The sequence below is a fragment of the Sorghum bicolor genome, chromosome 3, assembly GCF_000003195.3.
Source record: "Sorghum bicolor cultivar BTx623 chromosome 3, Sorghum_bicolor_NCBIv3, whole genome shotgun sequence".
NCBI classification, from domain to species: domain Eukaryota; kingdom Viridiplantae; phylum Streptophyta; class Magnoliopsida; order Poales; family Poaceae; genus Sorghum; species Sorghum bicolor.
In genome coordinates this window covers 53331197-53348998 of record NC_012872.2, presented here as the reverse complement: position 1 = coordinate 53348998, position 17802 = coordinate 53331197, and the positions used below count along the sequence as shown (strand labels likewise).

Below are 17802 nucleotides of genomic sequence, written 5' to 3'. Positions count from 1 at the left end.
CCAAGCCCTGGTCGATTTCATTGCCGAATGGACGGATCTCAACGAGCCTTCCGTTCCCGATGTCTCAGACCACTGGTCAATGTTCTTTGATGGGTCCTTGAACATCAACGGTGCAGGCGCTGGGATACTGTTCGTATCACCCAACAAGGACAAACTCCGCTACGTCCTTAGGATCCTTTTCCCGGCGTCAAACAACGTCGCCGAATACGAAGCATGCTTACACGGCATACGACTAGCCGTTGAACTGGGGGTCAAGCGCCTCTATGTCTACGGCGACTCCGCTTTGGTCATCAACCAGCTCAACAAGGAGTGGGACGCAACCCACGAAAAGATGGATCTTTACTGCAAGGAAATTCGCAAATGGGAAACTAACTTCTATGGCATAGAGTACATCCACGTGGTCCGGGATAAGAACCAAGCAGCAGATGCGTTGTCAAAGTTAGGCTCATCTCGGGCCCAGATCCCGCGGGGTATTTTTGTCCAGGACATCCATGAGCCAAGCGTAAGCCCTCCCCTGGTCGACAAGCAACCCACCGAGGCCATGCTCATAGATGACGCCACTCCGACAACCGGTGGGCGTGACTGGCGTACCCCGTTCATCAAATACATATCAGACGGGACAGGCTATCAGGACAAAACAGAGAACGAGCGCCTCATCCGACGATCAAAGAACTACATCCTGGTCGACGGAAAACTCATGCGGAAAAACGCAAGCTCCGAAGTACTGCTCAAGTGCATACCCCAAGATGATGGTATCAAGCTCTTGGAAGACATACACGCTGGATCCTGCGGCAATCACGCCGCATCTAGAACGCTGGTCGGAAAGGCTTTCCGAGCAGGTTTTTATTGGCCAACCGCGGTCGGCGACGCAGAAAAACTGGTCCGCCATTGCGAAGGATGTCAGTTTTTCGCTAAGAGGACCCACGTACCTGCCCATGAAATTCAAACTATCCCGTCGTCTTGGCCCTTTGCTTGCTGGGGGCTTGACATGATCGGACCATTTAAACCAGCCCCAGGCAATTTTAAGTTTGTCTTCGTGCTAATCGACAAGTTCTCCAAGTGGATCGAATACATGCCCCTGGTCAAGGCAACCTCCGAGAAGGCCGTGGAATTTCTCAATCAAATCATACACAGATTCGGCATCCCGAACAGCATAATCACCGACCTGGGGACTCAGTTTACTGGCACCACTTTTTGGGATTTCTGCGATGACAGAGGCATAGTCATAAAATATGTGTCAGTAGCACATCCACGTGCCAACGGTCAAGTCGAACGTGCTAATGGAATGATCGTTGACGCCTTAAAGAAGAGGCTGTACACCGAAAACGACAGAGCACCTGGTCGATGGATGAGAGAATTGCCGGCAGTAGTCTGGGGCCTCCGAACCCAGACCAGTCGAAACACAGGGGCGTCTCCCTACTTCATGGTATACGGTGCAGAGGCGGTCCTGCCGTCCGACATACACTTCGGATCTCCTAGAATCGAGCACTACGACGAGCCGACTGCCGACAACGCCAGAGAACTCGAAATCAATTGCACGGAGGAAAAGCGTTTAGTTTCATGTCTCCGAACAGCAAAATATCTCGCGGCAGTCAGGCGATACTACAACAGGAACGTCAAGGACCGTTCCTTCGTGGTCGGCGATCTGGTGCTTCGATGGAAAACAAGCCAGGAGGGAATGCACAAGTTATCCACTCCCTGGGAAGGACCCTTCGTGGTGACCGAGGTCACACGACCTACGTCCTACAGATTGGCATACCCAGACGGAACACGAGTGCCTAACTCTTGGCACATCGACAAACTGCGACGTTTCTATCCATAAAGTTTTAACGACTTTCTTTTGTAAGTACCTTATAATTTTTGATAATGAAATTCTCTATTTTTTGCCTATACCTTGCCACATACAGCACTCGGCAAAACTCCCGCAATGGATGCTCTTAGCAACAACCAAGACAAATACGGTGACACGTCACTCAGATATTCTTACAGCGCTCAAAACAACGGTCATGACAAAAAGCAAAGTTTATTACAAACTTTACATACAAAGTTTACAATAAATACCCTGACGGGCAGACACTAGTCTATTCCTACAGACTACTCTATTGGCCTAGCTGCTCGGGCTGATCACCCGCCTGGCCCTGCTGCCCGGACGAAGGGGTCGGGGCCACCGGCGCCTGGCTGGTCGAGACCGCAGGCGTCGACCGCCCATCTCCAGCAAAGGACGCGCCTGACAACTCCCTGGCCGACCTATCTGAGCTCGGCTGGTCTGGAGGAGTGGCCGTTCCGCACAGATTGATGTCGCCGATCACCGTCGACGACAAGTCCAGCAGACTACCCCGAAGCTCGTCCGCGTCCTGCGGGCCGACCTCCTTCGGGTACCCCTTCTCCAGCCTGCTCAAGTCGACCAGGGGGTAGTGGGCGCGCACCATGCTGAGGACGTGCGCGCCGGCAAACTCCCCGGCGTCCTTCACGAACTGCTGGAGCCAGTCCCACGCCCGTTGCGCCTTCTCGACCGGGGTCAACCGCGGCGCGCGGGGCTGGCTCTCCGGGAGCTCGGGACTGATCAGGTCCAGGACCGGGGACACTCCCTTCCAGATCCTGCAACAGTTTACCTTCCAGGAGTCCCGGTCCTTGACCAGGTCATCCAGGTGCTTTTTGGTGTTCACCTTGAGCACTGCAAACAAAACGAAACGTTACTTTCGGCATATCAGACAAGCAAAGGGGCAGGCAGCAACCAACAAGGCGGTACCCATTACCAGCTAACTCTCGGTCTCTTCGACCCAATTCCTCTTCCGCTCGCCGCCCGGACTCCTGTGCACTGGCGAGCTGTTGGCCGAGCTGCTCCTTCTCTTGTTGGAGGCTCGCCACCTCTTCCTCCAAGTCTGCGTGAATCCGAACTGGTCAGCAAAGCAAACTATACAAGTACGCGCAACTGCTCGGAGCGTGTGACTAACCTTCCTGCAGCCGGTACTGGTCGGCCAGACGACGAGAGAGGTCGAGACGACGCTCCTTTTCGGCGCTCATCTCGACCACCTTCTCCCCGACCTCCGCCCGCAACCGGTCTACCTCCGCGGCAAGGGCCTTGTTCTCGGCCATGACGTTTTCTATCTGGTCAAAGCACCGTTTCCGGTACTTCGCCGTTTTCATTACGTCCTACAAAGCAGACATACAACGATCAAGCAGGACAAGGCAAAAAAAAAAAAAAAAAGAATGCGCAGCAGTACAAAAAGCCGCTTACCTTGACTTCGTCGACAAGACGCTTGGCCGCGCGCTCCACCCTGGCGGCCTCTTCGGTCTCGGCGACCTCCTCATGACCGATAAAGTGATCCCCGCGTTGGCGCCACACATACACGTGTTGGCGGCCATCACGGGGACGACCCTCGATCTCCTCCACCTCGTCGTCGGAGGCCGCCCGGGCTTCTTCCTCCTGTGCTGCGTCACCCCCGGTGGTGGTCCCAGGCATTACTGGCCCTTGGACCAGACCTGGGGAGCCTGCAGCCGAAGAGGCTCCTGTTCGGGGCGGCGGGGGGACTTCACTCCCCCCGGCAGGAGGAGCGGTCGGAGATCTCCCCTTCTCCGAGGAGTCAGTTGGGGGAGCCTCTCCAGCCCTGGTCGGGCTGCTTGTTGTCGGCGCCGCACTCGGGAGCCCCTCGGTGCTCCCAGGCGCGACTGCAGCTGTTGGCTGCTCTGTGGTCTGGGGGGCTGCATCCCCAGAACCGCGGGCAGGCTCGCCCGTTCCCTGGCCGACAGTTTGGCCAGGGTCGACATCCGATGCCGCACTACAGGAACTGAAGTTAAAAAAAAAAAAAACGTAAGTCGAACACTTACAGGTCTGACCGACGGTGGGTCGCGGTGAACCTCCTCCTCGCCCGACCGGTCGGCACCTGTGCCCCCGTCTCGACAGCTTGTGGGGCAGCGGCGCCGCTGGCCACTCGATCAGGGGCGACCGGCGCAGTGTCTGGGCGGCTCCGAGGCCGTCGGACCAACGACGGCGCAGCCTCCTCGTCGTCGTCGTCGTCGACGATCCGCACGAGCCGACGACGCTTCGGTGCTTGGCTGCTATCCGCCGGCAGATTCGGCGTCGGCAAGGGATCTGCCGGCAATGGCCTTTTCCCCGCTACCCTCTCCTCGGAGGTCGGGACGGGGCGGGCTTGGTCTTCCTCACTGCTGGTATAATGAGTACACCGAGCAGCGTCCTCCTCTGGCGGGCCTTCTCCCGCAGGATTTTCCATCCCCGGTGCCAGTGATACATACACTGTGCACCGGTCGACATCACCGACCTGCAAAAGCAACAGAGATGAGTTAACTGCAGACGATATACGAATGATCAAACAGGCTCTGCTACATACCCTTGGCGCTGGTCGTCCTAACTTGAAGGCTTGCACCCGATCACTGCCACGGATGAAGCCCCCATCCGCGAAGTTAAACAGCTCGTTCAACAGCTGTTGTACCTCCGCTTTCTCCAAGATCTCCGACCGCATCCTGGTCGGGTCTGCGCTTCCGGCATACTCATACGCCGAGTGCACCCTCTTCTGGCAGGGCATCACCCGGCGGCAAATGAAGTTGCCGACCACGCCAAGCCCATCCAGGCGCGACCAGTCGATCAGCTTCATCAGATCCGCCACTTGACCGTCGAACTCTGGGCGGTCGGTCCAGCTCGTCCTCTTCTCGGGAATGTACCCCACGTCGCAGAACGTGGAGCTGCCCGGTTCCTCCCTGACGTAGAACCACTTCCTGTACCATTCGGTCAAGGAAGTGTTCCATGGGCAGTGCAGGTAGCGGTTCTTCATCCCATCGCGAAGGTTGAGGTATACTCCACCTGCAACCTTGGAGCCTCCAACTGCTCCCTTCTTCCTCAAGCAGAAAAGGTACCGGAAAAGATCGAAGTGCGGCTCTATGCCAACATAGGCCTCGCACAGATGGATGAAGGTGGAAATAAGGAGAATTGAGTTCGGGTGCAGATTGCAAATCCCGATCTCATAGTACAAAAGAAGACCTTGAAGAAAAGGATGAATAGGAACACCAAAGCCTCTCTTAACGAAATCCTCAAAAACGACGATCTCACCGGCGCGAGGGTCGGGGTAGCTCTCCCCCTCCGGCGCCCTCCAGCCGCCGAGCTCTGCGCCGTGCAGAAGACCCATATCGACGAGGTCACCAAGAGATTTTGTGGTGCTGCGGGACTTCTTCCACTCCTTGGCCATCAGGTCGGCCCTCTTCCTGGAGTCGGTCTTCGCCATTAGAGGTGCGAGTGTGGACTGGAGTTAGGAAGATGCAGGAGATTGGAGAAGATGAGAGCGGAAGGTTTGAAGGCAATGGCAGGCGAAGCGGTACAGGCGGTCCTGTTAGGCCCTTATAAACCCGCGACCCCACCTCTCCCACTTCCTGTATTCTCGGGAAGTGGGCAGGCCATGCGGCGGACGCGGCGTTTCGGTTTACAATGATTATAGATAATTAATGCGGCGGAGTTTTCGTACCAATTGATGGTTTCCTTTTCTCAAACCATGCAAAGAGCGGTGGTACAGTTGCCAGGCGCAACTTTTCATGCGTCCATCTGACATATTGTCAGGAGACCTCGTCACGATAATTTTAATTGGAAAGATCTTTTCAAAAGTAAGAAGACATATACGCCAGTGAGTCAACAACCCGGGGACTGCACCGACCACCGAGCACTCGACGCTCGGGGACTGGTCGCCCAGTCTACCAACTCAGAACTTGAAGGACTGCACCGACCACTGAGCACTCGACGCTCGGGGACTGGTCGCCCAGTCTACCAACTCAGAACTTCAAGGACTATACCGGTCACCGAGCACTCGACGCTCGGGGACTGGTCGCCCAGTCTATTAGCTCGGAACTTCAATGACTGCACCGACCACCGAGCACTCGACGCTCGGGGACTGGTCGCTCATTCTATGAGCTCAAAGCTTTAAAGCATGCACCGACCGTTGAGTGCTCGACGCTCGGGGACTGGTCGTACAGTATAGCAACATATAATTCCAAGAAGCACGCTAAGTGCTTGGGAACTGGTCGATTGGTCTTTTCAGTTGCAGACGAGCATGATATGCTCGGGGACTGGTAAATTCAATTTTTTAGACCTTGCTACAAGGCTCATACTTCGCCTTCCAGCAAGCTCGGGGACTACATCGGTACGATGCATCTGGCGATGCATCTCAGCTACAGAATTTCTTTGAGGACTTTTATTTTGACCCTGGTACCACGTGCCTACGTCACCTACTACCAGGCTCGGGGACTAAGTGGGCACACTTCACCTTGCGGTGAATATGCTTGTTTTTTTTGGTGTTTATACCTTTCAAAAAAGTAAAGTGGGCACACTTCACCAGGAAAGAAATCTTTTTTAATTTAGAGCACCATGCATTCTTCGAACAACCTGCTTCTTCGATGTCAATGTTGATCAACTGTCTTTTGAGTTGGTCAAAATACCGTTGCAACTGTTCGGGCAACTTTCCTGAAGACGTCAAGCCTCACTGATCGAAGAAGCTCAAGACGGCGTGTTACATCACAATACATGGTGCTCGGGGACTAGCTGTGGGGGTATAAACCCCTATACCCTTACGGCTAGACTTGGGCCAGGAGGCTTGGCCCATTACGAGACGAGTTCAAGGCTTGATCCGACAACCTGGAGTTTCGCGCAAGGAAACAAGACGTGGAGATCAAGCAGGATTCTAGTCGGTTAGAATAGGAATTGATATCGAATTATCCATGGCAATTGTAACCGACTAGGATTAGTTTCCAGATCTGTAACCCTGCCCTCCAGACTATATAAGGAGGGGCAAGGGACCCCCCTACATCACATCATATTCTCTCAACACAAATCAATACAACCAGACGCAGGACGTAGGTATTACGCCAACTCGGCGGCCGAACCTGGATAAAAAGCTTGTCCGTGTCTTGCGTCACCATCGAGTTCGTAGTTTGCGCACCGTCTACCGATAAACTACTACCGTGGGTATACCCCAAGGTAGACTGCCGACCAGCTTTCGTCGACAATTCCACCAAGTGATTGCATAGCCTGAAAACTCAATTGCAGCAAGCTTTGCTTTCTTGACAGGAGGATAAGGATACAAATCAAAGATCTGTTCAACCTTAGTCTCCCACTCAAAATAATCATCAGCACTTTCTTTTCCATTAAATTTTGGAATAGACACTTTCACTTTGCTTAAACCATCATCATCAAGGCGACGGTGGCGGTCACGATAACCACGATGGCCACCATGGCGATGATCATCCATGTCAGACAACATATCATCACCACCATCATAATCTCGTCCACCTCGAACAGGAATGCGCCGAGCACGACCAAAATTAAGAAGACCATGACCACGCCCGCCACGTCCACGACCAGCGGGACGACGCGGTGGCTCATCCTCCTCGTCAATATCATCATCCTCATTTGGTGGCGGTTCTCGACGTGGTATGTTCAATTGGAGAGTTTGGAGCTGCTGCACCAAATCATTCATTTGTGTACGCAACTCCTGAAATTCCTCCACCGAAACAGCGGCACCATCTCCACGTCCTGCCATGTTAGTAGAGGAAAAAAAAGGACAATATATATGTGGAATCACTCCCTCACCACTTACAAAACAAGTTCTTTCTCTCCCTGAAAAGAGCAAGAACCGGGGCTGCGATCTGTAGGGAAGAGTGATTGTAACAGCGACGACGGTGCAACAACTCACGGTGCTTTAAGTGGAGCTTGGTGGGGTAATATGTTAGTGGAATGCACTGAAATGTAGTGATGCAAAACCAAATAATAATCCAAGAACAGAAGTCTAAGTTGCTGAATATAAAGGAAAGGATGCACAAAGAAAGGAATGAGATGTAGTAAGTGGACAGATGATCACCAATTTGCACCAACCGAGAACTTGTTGCTGCCCAAACCCCTTTTTGGTGTGGTGCACACAGTTCTCTTTTTGTTTTTCTTGCTTTTTTCTTTTTTTTCTCTTTTTTTTGGAACAAAAACTCGTTTTCAGTCCTTCTTTTGACCCATAGACATCTTTTCTTTTAACCTCTGTGTCAAACGCAGCACAACTTTCAACTAAAGGGGATCACTAAGATGGATGGTGCAGCACAAAAACAAGAAACTGCGGTGGGGAATATGTGGCGGTTAGAAAACAAGGGTGGGATGGGTGGGTATTTTTTTTGTTTATATATACGCAGCAAGCAATGATGATCAGATCAAGGGTGGGATGGATGGGTACATGCAGCAAGCAATTTGATGATTAGAACAAAGATAATAACTAGAACAATGTGGAAAAGAAAAATTCAGCAACTAGATAAATATTAAAGGATTAAAACTCGATAAAGCAAACTACAAAATCAGTAGCACATATGAATTTGGGCTGTAGGTTTTCTTTTTGGCTCTCAGTGGACAATAGGTATTTAAACTCTATCCTACCAAAATCAAGAACAATCCTACCGAGGAAACGAAGGCTTTGGTACCAGATGATATGCTCACGCCTAGGGATAGCGTGAGACAAGTCGTTGTGGCCCGATCTTCTCGTAGGATTCGCGAACTTGATAACTTGTCGCTGCGTGACCTGGTGAAGAGGCAGTGCACCGCGAGGCTGTCCACGCGACGAACTACCGAGACAATCACCCTTCCACGTACCGACGAACAGCCCACGCAATCACGCCGTATAGACGTGAAGGCACAAACTGGATGAACCGCAGTTCGGCGTTCTACAACTCCCTCAGGAATCGAAAGAACAAGTTTTGCAAGCCTCTCAAGACTCACGCATAAACAAAACTCCACGAGTTTGTGTATTCTGAATTTTAACCAAGCAAGATGTGTCCTTTCATTGTCTAGTACAAGGGATATATATAGATAGGGGCGTTCAGCTTTGAATACATGACAGCATGCACATCCACTAGTGGATTTCGTGGCTGGTTCGCGCGTCTTCTCAGCTTCTGGCAGCAGTTACTAAAATGAGCATAACTCTTTATTGGGAAGTCTAAATAATGAACCGTTTGATGGGCTGCAACATAGACTTAAAGATGCTTTCATCCACCTGTAGAATGCCACGTAACTCCTTGTATTCTGTCCGTGGTGATGCTTGGAATTTGTACCATGGGTCAGCCATCTAGCTTCTGGTTGCCTTCTCATGCAGAAGTAATGAACCACCATTTTATTTATGCACACGATAGGCTTCTTGGTTCAGATGTCCAAAGGCTTGAATCCATCTTCATCCCATGCTGGTTCATACCCTCCATCATTCCTAAGGACATTGAAACAAGAACTCAAAAGTATAGGATCATTCAACATAAACTGATTATTAAACATAAGGTTAGCGTTCACCTGAGAATGAATTTCCTTCTCCAATTGTTTAGCTCTACTTCTTGTAATTGGACCACTTATATCAAGTGGAGTTTCATTTGAAGATGAATGAATGCTAGGGATGTCCTCATCAGAGTGTCTTTCAAGAACTTCCCCCATGCAACTCTGTTATTTTGGAAATGATACGGCAAACATTGCCACTATACTCCTATCGCGAAATTAGACACCAAAAGGGGTTCACAAGAAACCAACGGTTGTCGGTAAAAGGAAATACTGAAACATGCTCTTGAACAGATCAGATTCAGACACCACCAGTCGGTCCAACTGAAAGCAATCCGAAACATGTCTTTATTGTTTTAAACAAGTCCATGCTACATTGTACTACATCATCAATCCATGCAGGTAAAAGAACATAATATAACTACAGCCAACCCATCCTTTTTCCCTTTTTATCTGTTGTATATAATAATACAAGACATGTTTCTTCTTGTTTTTTTTTCTGTGATGAATGGAAGGATGAGACCGATCAGAGCCAGGGCGTGTTGTATAGAGGAGTGACCACGGTCTTGGTCTGCAAGTACTTCTCCAGGGCGTCCATGCCCATGTCCTTGCCAAATCCGCTCATCTTGTACCCCCCGAATGGCGCGTCGGGGTCGAATGCGAAGTAGCAGTTGATCCAGATGGCACCTGCACGGATGGACCGCGATACCGTGTTGGCGATGTCGATGTTCTTGGTCACAATTCCAGCTGCTAGGCCGTACCGGGTGTTGTTCGCTTTCTGAATCACCTCCTCAACCGTCCTGCAATGACACAGTTCAGTTGTTTTAGAAGATAATTCAGTTTCAGAAGTCAGACTGACAAAATGTTGAGTGAAGAAGCATATATATACTTGAATTTCATGAGCGCCATCACCGGCCCAAAGATTTCGTCTTGCGCGATCGTCATGTTGTCCTGCATGAACATATTAATTTTAGTTAAAAAAAAGTTCAGTTTGTAATTTGTTTTTGCTTCCATGGCCATTGAAAACAGAATCTGCTTTTGATATGAGGCATTTGACCTTGACGTCCGTGAAGATGGTAGGCTCGATGTAGTATCCCTTGTCGCCGCAGGGCTTCCCTCCGGTGACCAGCGTGGCGCCTTCGCGCTTTCCCATATCAATGTACTTGAGAACCTTCTGGTACTGGTCCTTGTCAACCTGCATTTCAATTGCAATTTCACAACATCAGCTGATTCGTTACGGCCTGTGCATTTGTCAGTTGTCAGTCACTGCTTGCACCACCCTGACGTTCATACCTGAGGGCCTTGATTGACACGCGGGTTGAACGGGTCTCCGACCACCGATTTCTTGGCGAGCTCGGCGGCCTTCTCCACGAACGCGTCGTAGATCCCTTCCTGCACGTAGATGCGTGTGCCGGCGACGCAGATCTCGCCCTATATGCCGTTGCAATTGCAGAGGCGATGAGAAAAAACTCTGCTCGGTGCTCCATATGATCCCAAGCAACAAACTGATTACCTTGTTGGTGTAGGTGGCGAGGTTGACGAGGTTGACGGCCATGTCGAGATCGGCGTCGTCGAAGACGATGACCGGAGACTTGCCACCGAGCTCGAGCGAGACGGGCTTGAGGTTGCTCTCGGCGGCGGCCTTCATGACGACGCGTCCGACCTCCGTGGAACCCGTGAAGCTGACCTTGTCGACGTCCATGTGCGAGGCGACAGCGGCGCCGGCCGTGGGACCGAACCCGGGGACGACGTTGAGCACGCCGTCGGGGACGCCGGCCTCCCTTGCGAGGTGCGCGTAGAAGAGCGCCGACAGCGGCGTCTGCTCGGCGGGCTTGACGACGACGGTGCACCCGGCGGCGAGCGCCGGGCCGACCTTGAAGAAGAACATGGTGCTGGGGTAGTTCCACGGCACGATGTGGCCCACCACGCCCACGGGCTCCTTGAGCGTGTACCCGTGCATCCGCTGCGCCATCTTCAGCGTCTCGCCGTGGATCTTGTCGGCGGCGCCCGCGTAGTACCGCAGCAGGTGCGCCGCGCCGGGGATGTCACGGACCTTGCCGACGAGGAAGAGCTTGCCGGCGTCCACCGTGTCCAGCATCGCCAGCTCCTCCACGTGCTCGTCGATCAAGTCCGCGAACTTGTGCAGGATCCGCCCACGCTCCTGCATTTTATTTTTTTGGCGCCAAACAAAAGCCACAAGCGGTCATTCGATTTGAATTTGATTGAATAGAACCGAGATGGGCCTACAGCTGGAAGTATCGATATGGGCCTGGGGAAATGGGGATCCTTACGTAGCCCGTCATCCTGGGCCAGGGCCCGTTGTCGAAGGCCTCCCGGGCGGCCTTGACGGCGAGGTCGACGTCGGCCTTGTCTCCCTCGGCGACGGTGGCGATCACCTCGCCGGTGCGAGGGTCCCGGGTCTCGAACGTCTTGCCTGCGCAGACAATCACGGTAATGAGGAGTTTGGTTCTGGGTGTTAAAATTTAACAGGTATTGTAGTATTTTTGTTTTATTTGATAATTAGTATCTAATTGTGGACTAATTATGCTTAAAAGATTTGTCTCACAAATTACTGTCTAGCTGTGTTTTTAGTTTCATAAATAGTCTATATTTAATACTTTATGTATGTGTCCAAATATTTGATGTGACAGGAGTTAAATTTTATGGTAGGAAACTAACAAAGCCAGCTTACGGTGAGTCAAACTTACAAACATCTCATCTCTCGGTGTCTTTTAGTTTAAAATTTTAAATTTGACTCTATCATTTTGTAAAATATAAAACCATAGTTGGAATATTTGTGCTTTTTGGCGGCAGTGCCGTCCGACACAAGTATGGTGCGTCCACTTGCATTACAGTCTAGCTGCCAAAAGAGGATGCGTTTATACATAACTAACTGGTCATTTGCTGAACGTCACTGATAGCAACACCATATATAATCCATGGAGTGGACAATTATTGCTACTTCTTCATTATTAGTCTCATCACATGGTATTGTGATAATACATCTTTTTTGGTCCTGGTTGATACACACTTTCAGCAGACATTTCAAAAGCAAATACTCCTTCCACTCCAAATTATAAGACGTTCTGATTTTTAAAAAGATATAGCTTTTGTTATACATTTATACTATGTCTAGATGTATACATAGTAAAATCAATGTATCCAGAGAAAACCCAAAATGTCTTATAGTTTGGAATAAGGGGAGTATATAAGACGAGCTCCTCGATCATCAAGAGAGATATTTAGAGTGAAAAACAAAAGACACAGGCAAGTGGACCAGCCCGCCAGACCCAATCACAAGACTTAGCAGGCAGATGCAGACAAGAGATGAACATTATTCAGCGGCGCTAAGTTGACAACCCATTTTTTAGCCCAAACAGCCAGGATGCCTCTAGTCTATCTTGTTTTTTTTTTGATTTCCTGACGCGAGAAGCTGGCAACAAGACGCCATGCATGTTTGATTTGATCCGGGTAGAATAGTTTAATTTGGAAGCAATAATAAGCGCATGCAATGCAGGAGCATCACGGCAGAGCAAGCAGACGGGCAATGGGCCAAAAAGAGCATCAAAATTATATGCCGGCTGCTAACTGATTGCTGCTGTCTCCTTGCATTTCGCGTATGCATACACGCAGCTCAGCGATTGGGTGACTTGTTTCCATCCATCTAATCGGATGGAGATCGCATTTCATTAGACTTAGTTTAGTCTCTTGCAAATGAGTGTGTGTATCTATGGGGAAAAAAAATGCATCCCGATTCATAGCACACATAGCAGCCGTCAGACAGAGGTGTCAATCAAGATTAGTTGCACGCGCCTACCGATGGGGATGGCATCTACTATTTCTAAAGGTGTTGTAAACTAGAGTAGATAGTAGAATAGAGGCAGTAGCAATTGTTCTGCAACATCAACTGTCTTGGAGTACTCTTGGCAGTGATGGTGCTCTGCTTTGCTTTGTGTTGTGTGTTGTTTGTGGCTGTATGCTGTGACCATGCTGATGTTGGAATTAGTATCATACTATCATCATTAATTCCACTTGGTTGAAAGTGTTCTTTTTGTGGTGTTTCGTGGTTCACGTTGCCATGAATTTGTCACATGGTTGTCAAAAGTTACGGAAAAAGGGATCATCGTGCTGAATGAACTCCTTCATTGATTCCGGGCTACGCCAAAAAGTGGCGGAATGCTCTCGAAACCAATTCACTTGAGTGAGACAGAGGAGAGTGGAATTTCGTGTCGGGTAATGCATTGCAATCTCTGTAAAGATAATTTGTAGTAAACTCAGCGATGATATTTAGGGTTTCTTTGGATCCTCCTAACTTGTAATAGGTGTGGTAGACAAGAAGCTTATATCTTTTTATAAACTGGGTGGTTGGATACCTCAAAAATATATATACTATATGGTGGACTATAATCTTGGTTGTTTTGGCAAGCTAGAGATCTTTTTAGCCTATAAACTCTAGTTGATTCAAACAAGGCTTTACTTGTACATGGCGAATTCGTAAGCTTTTGAGTACAATAATAGATTGCACAAGAACTAACACTTTTCTTAACAAGGTGGTGATAATGATTTACTTTGCATCGGAGTAAATTTTTCCACGCGTGATGTAGTTTGATGTTGCTCTGCTTTTTGTTTTGCCTGTGGCTGTCATGATGCCTGATGGTGAAACCAGCATTATCCACCGCGTTTGCATTTCCAAGTGCTGTCGTTCTAAAGTAGCCTAGACGTACTTGTCTTATTATTAGTCCCTAGTGGTGGTGCACGTGTTGCTGGCTTTGTAATAATAATAATAGAAGGAAAATGGGGAAAATTAACAACTCCCTTGCAAAATGGCACCAAGAGGGAAGAGACTGTCCTGGACGTTTGGGTGGCTGAGGACGCGTATACATCCATCCATCTATCCATTAGCTACCAAACGAACAATGAGCCAAAAGCCAGCACCACACAAGTACAGGTGATTGCTCCCTGCGTTGGTATCATTCTCCTAATTACTACGTAATGTTTCCATTGTAAACTATAAATCATTCTAACTATTCTAGATAAGTAACTTATAATATGTATTCAGACTATGCACATAAAAAAGTGTAGCGACTTACAATTTAGAATAAAGGGAGCGTGTATAGTTATATAGGGTTCTGAAAGTGAATTCAGGCGCTTTTGTGCATACTAGACGACCAGATTGTTTGGAATGTTGACGTGTCTTAATTAGTGTCTAGGGAGGGCTTTCTTTCTAGAAATCACTACTTGGTGGCTGTAGTAGTCAATCTACACTAGATACAGGTAATTTGTGTTTGTATGATTGATCATTGATGCATGTATAGTGTGATGTTGCTCTGATTTCTTTTCGTTTGCGGCCGTCGTGCGTGATAAAATGATGGTGATGGCGAAAATAAGCATTATCGATCTTGTGCCATATATTTGACGAAAGTTGTTCTTCTACACTTTTTGTTGCGCTAATAACACACGGCATGCATGAAGTCTTCATGGGATTGGGAATGGCCAAACCATTTTCAAGAGACTCCCCAAAAGTTTCCAAACTGCCGTGCCAATAATCTGCCACCAACGACGTACATACTGTACTGTATGTACGTAACCATAAACACGCCACAGTATCTATCGGAAAGAAGAACTTATTACCTACTTTATTTTCTGAGTAGCAAAAATAGCACGGATAGATTATATAAGAAGCAAAGAATGAAACTAGGGCCACGACGAACCAAACACTGTGTGGTACTTCACTTTAGGTTATATTGCTTGCACGGGAACGAGAGAGGAGGGATCCAATTAAGCATACCCTTTAGAGTTTAGTCGTTAGGCCTAGTAGCATATATAGCAATAATAATAGTACTATATAATATCTTTGATGGAGAAAAAGTCACCTAGAGTTGGGCCAAAAGAAATTATATATTATTAGCACCCGTATTCAATCTTCTGAGGCTAGTTCTGAGGAACTAATTAAAACTGATGGAAATGAAGTTTGACTCTGACAGATCCAGATGCATCATTCGTCCAATGAACGGAAACTGATGGATCGAGATACGTTAACTGCACGAGCGCACAGACTGAAATTTTCAACAGAAATAGGTTGGCAGGTCCCGGTCATACAGATGCTAGCTGGTGACCTTTTTTCAGTTTGGAAAAGCATGAGAGGACGCATATGGCTTGTTGAGGCAGCAGGGGCAGGCATGTGTGTGTGGTCTATATATGAGTTTGCACGAATCTGGGAAGAGGCCGGAAGGAAGCTATCAGATTAGAGAGAAGACCCACGAGACCACACAGCACAGCCACAGGTAATTAATGCTAATAACCCGGCCGTTTGGAGTTCGACAGGGCTTAATTTTGGTGCTAGACAGTTAGCCCGGTGATCACTGTCAAGCGTCAAATGATGATGATGATGGGTACGTTGTAGATAGCTAGCTAGCTTAGCTAGCGGTCTCTGAATGAGATATACTACAGAGTAGGCCTTGTTTAGTTCCCTGAAAATTTTGTAAAAATTTTCACATTCTCCGTCACATCGAATCTTTAGACACATGCATGGAGTATTAAATATAAACGAAAATAAAAACTAATTGCACAGTTTGGTTGGAATTGACGAGACGAATCTTTTGAGCCTAGTTAGTCCATAATTGGATAATATTTGTCAAATACAAACGAAAGTGCTGCAGTGTCGATTTCTCAAATTTTTCGGAACTAAACAAGGCCGTAGTATATACCGGCCGCTTAATAATGAGAAGAACTAAGAGACCTCGCTCCGTATGTATGTACAAAAACTTAATTAAATCTAGGAAGCTAGTAACCACCGAAGCTAGCTAGCTAGCTAGTGTTCCCACATGCAAGCAGACGAAAACAAACCAATGATGCTAAGGCCAGTTTTAATAGAATTTTACGGGAGGTTTCATACACATTTAAGAGGGTGTCATATCAGCAAACTGTATGAAACAAGGAGAAAAGAGAAAGAGTTCGTTTCATAGCCACAAAACAAGTGGGGTAGCATTTCCAACACCACGAGACGAGAATGAAACCGGCATTGAGGAGGTTAGGCGTTTCAATGGAAGACGCTCAACTTCATGCGTGAAGAGATGGACGAGCGGAAAGATAGGGAGAGGAAAAGATAGGATGAGAGGAAAAATAGTATAATAAGCTACGTAACCGTACAATGAAATTTTATACTAAGAGCAAACCTCGTTTCATGTCAATATTTCGTGTGTTGAAAACTAGAAGGTGATCACTATTAAGACTAACCTAATATTAATGGTGGCTTTCTCTCGGCAACAGAAGCTAATGGTGTCAGCTCATGTACTAGCAGTAGTACTGGTACTGGTATCTTATTTTTACGAATTGGTCAATCTTAGTGGAGAGTTTTATTTTATCGTTTTTAAGATTATCATATCATATAGAATAAAATGAAGTTTGGATGAAACACTTATTCTTAAAGCAAAGTTTTATTCTATCATTTCATAAATATTAAATTTTAGAACTTATAGAGAGTTGATAATCTTGTATAAAACTCAATTCTTCTCCCTCTTTATTAAAATATTATCATGTCATCAAAAAATGTATATGTAGCAAGCTATTAAGTGTAAATAAAACTCTGATAAAACTACTACCGACTGGCCTAAGTCTATCGTGTGTAACGATTGGTGTTTGGCCATATGACAGAAGACACACGCTAGCTAGTATCCACCACGGCGGTCCCAGCTAGCTAGCTGCAAAGGCACAACAAGCTGCTCGCGAGGCAGCAGCAGCTTGTCTTGTTGAAAACTGACAAAATATATCTGAAAAGGACGACCTGACTATGTCTGGAGCTTACTGTGTATTATTGCCATCGGATTCTCCTTCTGCACGGTATACGGTGAACCTAGCCGGCAGCAGGGAAGATAACACACACGCGTCCAACCGGCCGGCCGGCCGTGCGTTCATCGCTACTCGCTAGCTAGAGCTAGTAGAGCGCTGCCGCCGGAGGAGCAGGAAAGGAAGCTAAGCTCGGACGATCGAGTGCGGAAAACGTCGGACAGGGGCGGCGGCCGCCGGCGGCTACTGGCCGGTCGTCGGCGCTCGATCGTCGGGGTGGGGACTCGACAGAGAAATGGATGGGCGCGCATGCATGGTGGGCGGCGTACGTACCGGAGACGGCGTCGACGAACTTGCCGTCGATGAAGAGCTTGGTGAACCTGACCTCCACCTTGGGCACCTCGAACACCTTGCTGCTCCCGTTCGTAGTCGCCATGCCGCCGCCGCCGGCGCAGACTAAGAAAGAGATCGATGTGGTGTTTTTTCTACGAGTGGTGCCGTGCGTGTGTGGCCGCGACCGCGAGACTGGGAAGGAGAGGAGGTGGTGATGGAGGAGTAGGAGTAGGACACGGCGCTCCGAGGGAAACAAACGCGTATTTATTTAAAAGAGAGGAGGATGTGCAAGGGGGGCGGTGCCACGCCGGCCGAGGCTAATCGGACGGCCTAGGATTCGTCTACCCGTTGCGCCTCTGCTCGCGCGCGCACTCGCCCTCCGCGCTCTTCCCATT

At 48.7% G+C, this 17802-nt stretch overlaps 1 protein-coding gene across 1 annotated transcript; it reads right to left on the bottom strand.

Moving 5' to 3' along the window:
- LOC110433548 (aldehyde dehydrogenase family 2 member C4-like) lies at window positions 9609–17667 on the bottom strand. Its single transcript, XM_021455915.1, has 7 exons — window positions 17408–17667; window positions 11581–11723; window positions 10803–11450; window positions 10583–10720; window positions 10347–10484; window positions 10179–10240; window positions 9609–10089 (listed from the first exon to the last, which is right to left on the bottom strand). Exons 1-7 carry the CDS (start codon window positions 17508–17510, stop codon window positions 9816–9818), a joined length of 1506 nt encoding a protein of 501 aa, XP_021311590.1. The 5' UTR covers window positions 17511–17667; the 3' UTR covers window positions 9609–9815.